Source organism: Micrasema longulum, unplaced genomic scaffold, assembly GCF_059751315.1.
Source record: "Micrasema longulum isolate JH-2025_06_02 unplaced genomic scaffold, ASM5975131v1 h1tg000662l, whole genome shotgun sequence".
NCBI classification, from domain to species: domain Eukaryota; kingdom Metazoa; phylum Arthropoda; class Insecta; order Trichoptera; family Brachycentridae; genus Micrasema; species Micrasema longulum.
In genome coordinates, this window is record NW_028277858.1 from 711,878 (window position 1) to 722,729 (window position 10,852).

General features: G+C 32.4%; 1 protein-coding gene across 1 annotated transcript in view; it reads right to left on the bottom strand.

The window, feature by feature from the left end:
- Dscam1 (Down syndrome cell adhesion molecule 1) overlaps positions 1-9,732 on the bottom strand; it is a 119,935-nt gene extending 110,203 nt beyond the window's left edge. Inside the window, exons 1-2 of the mRNA XM_088229311.1 lie at positions 9,597-9,732; positions 1,257-1,487 (exon numbers count right to left, since the gene is read on the bottom strand). Of these exons, the coding sequence (XP_088085437.1) occupies positions 1,257-1,332 (76 nt within the window). The 5' untranslated portion in view covers positions 1,333-1,487; positions 9,597-9,732. The remainder of the gene's footprint in view (positions 1-1,256; positions 1,488-9,596) is intronic.
- Between the last annotated feature and the right edge of the window lie 1,120 nt (positions 9,733-10,852).

Below are 10,852 nucleotides of genomic sequence, written 5' to 3' on the forward strand. Positions count from 1 at the left end.
AAAATTATTTTAAAGTTTATATTTTAAGAACTAACTTTCTTTCATTATAATAAAATTAATAAAACAACTTTGTTTTTAACCACTTATTTTTTAGTTACGTAAACCTTGACGAAGAAGCTTGTTTGCTTTGAAACCGTTTGGTGGAAAAAAATAATAATAATAAATTAGTGGTTAAAAACAAAGTTGTTTTATTTATTTTATTTTTATAAAAGTATTTTATTTAATTATGTTATTTTGAAGGCACCTCCATAACACATAAGCTTTCGTGCGAACACACATCAAGTATGATGTCATCATTTATGCCGCAAAGTTCGGCTCGTCTGATTAATGTCATCATTCTGATTAGCCAACTAATGGCCGATTACATCAAAAAAGCTAAAAGTTAAATACATTATTGTTGCACTTTCATCAAAATGTGCAAAATGGGTAGTTTTATCTGACATTTTTTATACAAAAATCTAACAATAGGGAAAAATTACGTACCAATAAAAATATGTGAATTGTATTTAGATAAATTAGTTATATTTTCAAAATCAATATGGAGAAATGTTTTCATACATTACTTTTAAAAGAAAATTGTTAAAAATTGTGGCTACCAAACCTGACATGATTGACCTTGACAATTGTGACGTCAAGCTTCGTGACGATGTTCTACTTAAATTTAAACGGTCAAAAACAAAGTTCAAAATCTAATCGAATCGTGACGTATTTTAGGCGTGACCAATGCGATGGACCGTTTTGGCAGGAATTTAAAATTATGAATTTTATAATATTTTTTATGCTACTAATACGAATATATATTTTTTTAACTTAACAGTATTTCATACACTCTAAGTCATTTAAAATTGTAAAAAAAGTGATATTTCCCTATTATTTAAGTAAACTACCCCCCTTCCCCCCCTATACACCCCTTAGCAAGGCATGCCTTCGTTTCGTAAGTTGGTTCGTATCCATTGTTTTATTATTAATATCCCATATATCTATCTCACTCTAACGCAATCAAAATCGTATTTCACTCTCGTTTCCGATACATACGAACGAACACTGTGACTCTCGTGACTACTCAGACCAAAAATGACGCCTGCTCTAAATCGTGCGTTCGAAACGAGAACGAATTCAAACGTTTTTTTCCGTATATTTTTCTCGTCGAGTATGGCTTCGGGAAATATTTTTTTACCTCTTCAAATGACAGGTGTTTTAATTATATAGGTATTTATTTAACTAACGGATTGGCAATGCGAATAAATTGGTCTTACCATTGGCCATCATAGCTGCGACTATGAAGGCAGTCAGCCACATCACATTCCTCCCACACATCTTCCAGTTCCACATTGCTACCACCACACGACACTCGAGGGAGATCACTGCACAACACTTGGCACTTCACAGAACGGTATTGGTAATGCTCTTTGTACCAACGGCTTGCTCTGGCACGAGGCGCAGGGCCCCACTAGCGGCCTGGTCTCACAGACCAATCCACCAAATCACTGAAACATGATAAACAAAATTAAAATTATACAAAAGCAGACGATTAGCATTTGGATGATGGACATTTGATAATAACTTTGTTACTATACGCACGTAAACATTATTCTCTACCTTCCGTTACAAATACAAGAGTTACTAGATACTCCACCCTGATGCTGCAAAAAAATAAAAAAATAAATACAACCTTCGGTCAAAGAAGATTGACCTACTACTCGGTTGAAGTGTACAATTTACTACCATTATTCATAAGGACAATTAGTAAGTTCTCACAATGTAAAATTGCTATTAAGAAATGGATAGTGGAGGTGGGTTGCGCACGGATCGACGAGTGGATCAAGCCAAATATGTAAAATGTATGCACTGTTTATGATTTTTTAAAATTGGTTATGTTTTTTATGAATGTTTTTGTTTTTTATTGTTCATTATGTTAATTATAATTAGGTTAATTGGATTAATTACGTTTTTTTTTATTGTTATTATTATGTTAACTTTGTTAAATAGCTAATCTTAGGTATGTTTCACATTTTGTAAAATGTTTCCCTTGGCACGGGACATCCCAGTGAAGGAACATTATTCTGTATAAAAAAAGAATACAAACAATGTAAAAGTATAAAATAGATAAATAAATAATTTTACAATATTTTGACTAGAAGAACGATTCTCTTTGTATATATGAAAACGGTTTACGGTGTACCCAGCCACATGGTTCATAATCAGCATTCCCTTTCCGTATCTAACGGTGCATTGGGCACTGCATTGGTACACTAATCGCAGTGTATCTTGATTACTTTTGCTACAGGAAGGAAAAAAATCCAAAACTGGAATAAAGATATTGATTGCCAACCTACTAGTATTTTGCGCTACAAGCGATATATCTCGTGCTCCGCGTTGTTGCTGTTCATATTACACTGTACCATACAGTGTAATATGAACATTTGCAAGTAAACATATAGAATATATTTAATAAATCAATAAAAGCAATATCTTCCAGCCGACCAAAAACAGACTGGTCCAAAGAAGAGTTGGTCAAAAATTATACAAATAAACTATTTTTACTAATATCAAGAGATATGCATGAAAAAAACCAATTATTTTTTTAAAAGCAGCAGTTTTTTAATGGAGAGATAAGGCTTGCACATATCAACTTAAATAAAAGTACATTATGTTATACATATTAAAGGATGAGGAAAGTGGAATCGGGTGAAGAGTTTGGAAGCAGAGAGAAAGAGGAACCAAGGAATGAAAATGAATCAAAATATATATTTGAAAAAGCAATCAAATTAAGGGAGGTCGGGGTTCGAACGATATATAGTAATGTTTCAGACGTTTTTTGAAGTTGGCTAGAGAAGGTGCATTTTTTATATGAAGATGTAGCTAATTCCAAAGTCTAGCACCTTGAACAGAAAAGGAATAGCTGAAAAATTATAATCGTGATGATGAAGGGGTGATACGTGGTCATACTTTTTGAGATGAAAAATAAAGCGGATGCTTTTTTATTTGTTTTTAATTTATTTTTTTTGTTTTTTTTTTAAATATAAATAAGAGGTAAGACAGAGTATTCAAAAATAAAGGATAATAACATAGCAATGAAATACATATTAATAAAAAATAGTAAACAAGAAAATCCCACAAAGGCATGGCCTGTTCGTGGGTATACAAGAAAATGTTAATGAATTTTTGCTCCTATAATAAATAGGCGGTTATAATATTTTTGTGTAACATAAGAAAGAGAAAATAAAATATTCTGTAAAAGATTATATGGTATTTTTTTATAGTAATTAAAAAAGGAAATGAAAAATATAAAAAAACATAAAAATATTCCTTATTATTAAAGGGCTACAAAATATACCATAGAAAAAAAGAGTTCATATCTTTAGTTTGAATCCAGGATAGTGCGTGTTTTTTAAAAGAACTTTTAACATTTTTCTTTAATTCTGCAAACGCTCCAGACGATCTATGAGTTCCGTATGGGCGTCAAGCTAGCAAATATTAGCATAACACAGAGAAGACAATAGAATAGATTGCGAGAGATTTTTTTTTGTTGTGCCTGGAAGAAAATTAATTTCAGTCTTTTCAGTGAATGGGAGGGTACGATAAAACTTTTTCCCAATCTCAGTAATCTGTTCTTGCCACGTTAAGTGTTGGTCCATAATAATGCCGGGATTTATTTTTTACCACCAATTTAACACACTGCCTTAAATAAAGAGAGACCATTCCACTTTTGATTTCGTATGATATCCTCTAATAAAATTGATCCCTTTTGACAGTATTTTTATTTCCCTAAATCATTTTAAAATCTGTTAAATTTGTCTGGCATTTAAACGGTTAGACTAGTTGGAGCGATTGCATAAAAAAATTGAGGCAGAAAATGTTGAGAGCTAAATGTGTTTTTCCTCAAAATGGTCAAAACAGGTTGTTTTATCATTCTTTTTTCATACAACCTATTTCGTCTATTTTGACAAAAACAGAATAATTATTATTTATGCAATCTTAGTAAATAGTTGCATATAACCACTTAACGACTTTTCTATGTTTACTGGTTTCGAGACGTAATCCTCTCTTCGTCACGATACCAATTAAACTAACACGCAAATCCCACTGTACGCCCTCACCATATGCTTTTAGAAGCTAACACTAACGTGCACTGATTATAACTTATGAAAATATTTGATATTGTGGGAGAAATAACTGAAAAACAGGGGAGTGGAGGAAGAGAGGAGCGTGAAGCGTGAGTTTATTAGGTATAGGATAACTATTACAATGAAACTACGTATAATGGGCTATATTTTGTATGGTTATTTGATTATTGACTGAAAGTTATTATTTAACTTTAAACTTATTGTGTGCAACTGGCCTTTCGGAAGACATGATATCTGCTGTGTTTAATACTCTTATGCTGGTACGTAGAAATTATTGTCAAAAAAAAAGAGTATTCAATTCATTCAATCAAATTCTGCTCGAGGGTAAATTCGAAGCGTGTGGGTATCTTATTCAAGAGTCCGTAAAACTACTTTTAGTCAAATCATTTAGCCAAATTTAATAATTATCTTTTGGTAAGAATCTAACCGTAAAACATGGAGACATTTATTTCATTTCGGTTAAGTAGTAAACAGTTTCGTCACTTCGATATATAAATATACATGTATGTACCTTAACTATATATGGGAATATCCATGTACGGCTTTAGAAAATAACGTAAACCTAAGTGAGGCGTAGGTAATCAAGTAGGAAGATGTTGAAAAGATTTCTAAAATTAATTCATCTTAATGTAAAGCTGTGACGAAAGAATAGTTATAACAAGCATATGTGTAAGTGTACATGTACATTATATAATATGGAGCAAAATATGATATTTCCAGAATCCACGTGCTGAAGGGCATGTATAACTAAATATATATATGTTATATATGGAAGAAAATGTATCAAGCTGAAACGACAAGATGGGGTATTTTGGTAATTACAAAACTGGGATTAGCAGGTTTGTCTATAAACATTTAGACATCATTTTTTAAAATTGAACCTATAATTAGTTTGTTATAGGTATATAAAATAACGGTAGACAATATGTATATGCGCAATTTTAAAACATGTAATGAGTTAATTTTATAATCCACGCATTAACTTTTTCATTACTTTAACTGAAAGGCCACTTGAGCGTGTCAAAAGTTTTACCCTAGTTTACTGTAGGTATTTACAGGGAAACAAAAATACTGCAGGTTGACACCCCTCCTGCATTAACCCCTCGACAATATACGTGCCTTCTCATAACTCAAACCCGAAGACTTCCCTTCCTATTTCATGATTATACGTATAGATACTCAATATTTATCAAACACAGTCCGATGATTCAACATTTAGACGTTTTCCCAATTTCTTCGTTGTAATAAACACCCGCCATTTTTAGCCATTATTGAAATCGCCAGCGTTATTAATTTTAAATGAATAATAAGATCACTGTAAGAAGTTACTAACTAGTCAACGAACTGTGGCCTAAGGCTACAGTTCAATAATTATTATTATAAAAAAATATTTTAATGAAACTCCAAAAAAGTTCAATAATGGTTGATGGTATACGCAGGAACGCTTGTGCCTGTTAAAATTAGATGCCTATGAACAAAAAACTAATCTAATGAGCAAATAATTCTGAGCATTCCCATGACTCTCTTAATGAGAAAAAATGATATGACACATTGAGGAATACTCCAAATGAACTGGCGCCGCGCTGTCGGTTAGATAGCCAACTGTGAAACTGGCGTCGCGGGTTCGATTCCCGCCAGTTGCGAGGAAAAATTCAAGAACGATTTTTTCTCATTTGGTCTGGGTGTTGAGGTGTATTTTTTTTATAAATTCCTTCCATATCCTCTCTTTCCCACATGCTGACAAGCCTCTACAATGTAAGTTTAGCGGGTTAGTCCTTTATAAATGAAATTTTCAACAAAAAAAAACTAAAAGAGAATTCTAACAAATAATAATATCTACCTAATAAGTCACTAACGATACGGTAGGTACCTGTACAGGTACGAAGGTTTTCAAATAATATAACAAGAAAAATTTTAAAACGGGAGAAAGATATTACTATATGTAGTAATATTTAGCTAAAGTATTTAATATTTCAGTGTCAGTGCTGCAGAGCAGCGTTTATTTTATAATAAAAAAATACATACAAGAATTTGTTACCCACTAAGTCTTAAGCAGGGAGCCCTTAGTTTTTAATCTAGTGTTGTGAGTGTGGGAAACTCTTTTTTTATATTTCGGATTAACAAAGTGATCAACAATCAATTTGTAGTCACAAAGTTGTTTTACCGGCAGGACATTACAGAATTAAAAAAAAAAAAAAAAAAAAAAAAAAAAAAAAAAAAAAAAAAAAAATATATATATATATATATACACCTTCGCCCATATGTTTCGCCTCACGTATTATGCTATCCGGTACAATCCCCCTCAACAGTCTCACCTAAATATAATAAATTTTACCCAGATGAGACTGGAAGGTGAGACCTTAGACACGCACTCCGTAAGATATAGTGGATTCAATGAGCGAGGTATATATGTATCTTAACGTTTTGAAAGTATGCTTTATTTAGAAAGCTGTATCACGTATTCTACTCATTTAGGAACATTCTGGACATTGGCACTCTCTAAACTGTGTATTTTGCTATTTTCCAGTCAGTAGCTACCTATAGTATAGTGGGCTGGGGAGGTTGCACGGCGTCTATCATGAACCCCCTAATAAATGTACAAAACTTAATTCTTAAAGTGATACTTCGATGTCCCCCATTTGAGACATTGTTCCCAATTTCCCATCTGAGACATTGTTTCAATTTATGAAGGTACTGGATATTAGACTTTTCTTAAAGAGTCATTGACACATTTCTGGTCATGCGGTTGCAAGACGAGATCCCAGCAGAATTCTCGTACGAGGTTTTCCTATAATTTGAATTATTTAATACTAAAAACACGTACGACTTTCTCTCAGAGAAATATCTCTTTTGTGGCCCCAAGAGTGTCCAGTGTCCCGGGTGAACATATTCAGTTCTCTAAAACGAAAGCCATTTTCAGCGAAAGTGTACAAGTTTGGATTTTGTCTAAAGGGAGAGACCATTGCAGGAGACTGCTGCAAGACATTGCATAGATTTATATATATGTACTATTAAGCGTGTTGTCGATATGTTTATTAAAATGTATATTTATTCTATAATGTTTATTTGTAGCATTGCTTCCACTTTCTATTATGTTGTATCCCAACTCAACACAGGACTCTTGGCCTCATAGAGTTAGGGATACGTTATATATTTTTTTGTAATATGTATTTTTATATGAACAAATAAATAAAAAAAGTGAACCCTAATATAACTAATACATCTGATGAAAACGTATGTTGTAAGTAAAAATCATAATAAAATCCTACTATTAAAAGGCATCGCACTTGTTATGATATTATTTACTATCATTACAAAGAGAAATGTGCTGAATCAAACAAATTCTTCGTAAAATGTACGTAATTGTGCTGAAAAATCTTATATATCTGAATAAACATTCGGAAGCCAACACGTGACGGGGAATTATTATAGCGCTCCCGCGCATGCGCAATGCGACCCACGTGGGCTGGGGAGGGCGAGCCCTTCGGGTTCAAGGTTTACAAAAGCACATGGTGGAAATGAAAACAGCTTCACACCGAAAAAGGTACAAATCATTTCACATTTACATAAACGTCGCGATTATAATACGCTCCGCTTTCGAACATTGTTTTCCTCCGATTTAGATAATGGGTAAGTGTAGATCATCCCTTCGGAGGAAAACTTCACCTAATTTCAGACCCCGACAGTTTTGCCCCAAATGAAAATGGCGTGACTCATAATTCACAGCGTATTTATACAACTAAATTGTTACTACGATTATATCGATGGCTGCATGTTTCGGAATTGTTATTTATCATTAATTTGAACAAACAACAAAAACAAACCATCACGCCGTTTCCCCGTACGGGTAGGCAGAGAGGATAGAAAGCCATTTCACTCTGTCTTTGCATATATTTCTCGCTTCCTCTACATTCATAGATATTCTCATTTTAATTTAAACAAAAGATAATGAATATTCGTAACAACAAATACAAAATACAAATAATTACAGTACATTAGTTTTTATCATACATATTATTAACTATCGTTAGTAATAAGTGTCAATAATATTATTACCATCACCATTCCCCTTTCCGCATCCAGTGGTGCATAGGGCACAGCATTGGTAAACCAAATGCAGTGTATTTAGATCGTATATTACGTGAGGGGCCAGTTCAGGAACATAAAATATTGCAGTTTAAACAACCTTAATCAATATTTTACGTCCACCCTGCCAAGAATCGAAGCCAGGACCTAAAAATGGTAACCGAATGCGCCAACCACCTCACAACGCGGCGGACCGGACCTATCTCCACTCGATTTCCTTATTCAGTGTCGAAAACAATCGTCCAGGGTCTGGTTCTATTTCATACACAGAACTGTATTCTGTGTTCATCCGCCTGGATACAGTTTTTTTATAGTTCAAAGTATAGTAATGTATTTCATTGAATTTACCCAAGATTTGCTGTATCGTTTAGAATTCAGAAGCATCCACTAAATTTGCGAACATATTTTTCAATTCAATTTCCGAATAAATTTACCTAAAATATAGAGGTAGGTAAGTATTTACATATTTTTACGTTGTGTTTTTTTTACGTCGTTTTGACAGAAGAATTAATAAGTTGACGCTGAAAATGAATTAGACCCATATGTACTGGAGGTTTTTATTTTATTTCCGAGAGAGATGACAGCAACATTTATTAAATCATACATGATTGATTGGTAAAAATGTGTTTTGTAGTCAGGTTTATAAAAACGAGTAAGTAAGGTTTTTTTAAAACATCCACTTACACTATAATTATTTTTAGACAAACTTAAACTGGTTTTATATCAAAACAAATGTGTACCCATTCGACGCCGACGGTTAAAATTTGCAAGAGTTTGTTATTTTTATTTTTGGCGTGCTTCACATGCTGTGCAAAGCATGTTTGATACAGATGTCCAATAATGGGATAGAATTAATATTTCGCTGGCTAATAATTACTTGGATAAAAAATATATTATCAAACTAATTATTCAATGCTTTGAAACACGCCGTTGCAATGTTTTGATATTAAAACTAATAAATATCAACCATATTAAATTTTCAACTTTAAAAGAATATAAGTAGGTAGGTATATAGAATTACGTAAAAATTGCATTCATAAATCAATGAATTTAAAATGCATAACATATATTTCCAATAACTTCATATTTTTATGTGTATTTTGTAAACATGTAAAAAATACGAAAGTAAACTGGGTAAATCAAAAACGCTAGATTGAAACATGATCAATTCATCCATATTCTTATCAAATTGTTTAATGTGATTGACATTTTGCAGGGCATAAAAATACGAGAGCACTTTCGACATACAACTCCATATCGATTTTAGTAGAGCGATGACAGCCGGGCGTTCACCGCAAACAAAATACAACCAAATCAAACCATCACATCAAAATAAAACCGCGTTGCACACATATTTGAATGAATAAACTCGGTCGTTTATACCTGTAATTAATCCGAAGATAAAATGGACAATGCACTTTAGTAAACACTCGATCGAAATACGCGCACAACGAGACGGCGAGCGACACAACCTCGCGGTAACACGCTCGGCTGATGAATGATTTACGAACTTAGCCGAAGTGAGACCGAAAGTACCCGAACGGACCACCCTTTTTTGTTTTGGAAGTAGGCGTCGCATCTGTCGGTTGAGTGTAAAAAAAAGGAAATGTGCTTCAAAATTTAAAAGAATACGCGGGTTTGAGAAATTTGATGAATAAAAATTTGAACTTAGTTTTTCCGGAAATCTATCGATGTTGTGCGCAAAAGGCAATTGCACGTTAGACTGATTATACTTAACTAAAATCGAGGTATCGTTTTACCGTTTTCCGCACACCAAAACTGAACTGATTTTGTTTTATTTTAAAGAGAGTATCAAAATAAAAATTTACTGTATCGGTACATTTTCCGTTTTTCAAAATTCACGTTTGTATAGGTACCGTACGTCCGAAGACGGCAGATAAAACTAGACGCTCTTTTGAGTTTTAAATGGTAATAGCTCCCGTTAGATACAATTTATCAAAAAAAAAACAAAAAATATAGACACGCCGATGGTAAACATTTATATTTTGTAAAAAAAAAAACACTGCTCTGGTGCCATAATCCAGGCATAAAATACGAAAATAAAGAAAGCATTGCAACAATCCCAACAAATCAATGATTTATGAATTTTGCTATTTCGAATATACTGCGTTATCTTTATTTTTATTATTTTATTTTTTAAATATTTTTTTTTACCTAAGAATGTCAAGTATTAAAATGCCAAAGTTATTAAATAGAATAATGTATAAAACAACAGTGTAATACGAGTATGTATTATATTGTTATTCTATTATTATTTCATAATTTTGTAATAGAACACTGTTATGTTAAATGTATTTATGTTTATAAACGGCACGTGTGCCGTGTACACTCTAATAATTAAACAAATAAAAAGTCAGACCGCGTACAAATAAAAAAAAACAGTTCCCTTATAAATTGTCATAACGTGTAACTTTTTTATTGATTTTTTCAAAAAAAAATATTTTATTTCTTATTATTACTATTTTTTTTATTTGATTTATTTATTCGTTTCATCAAATATACATTTTTTTGGAAATTTTGCCCGGCTAACAAGGGTACATACCACGTTCGGAGCTTGATGGCAATTACATTTTAATACTTATATAATAATTTACAAGTTAATAGAAAGAACAGACAAA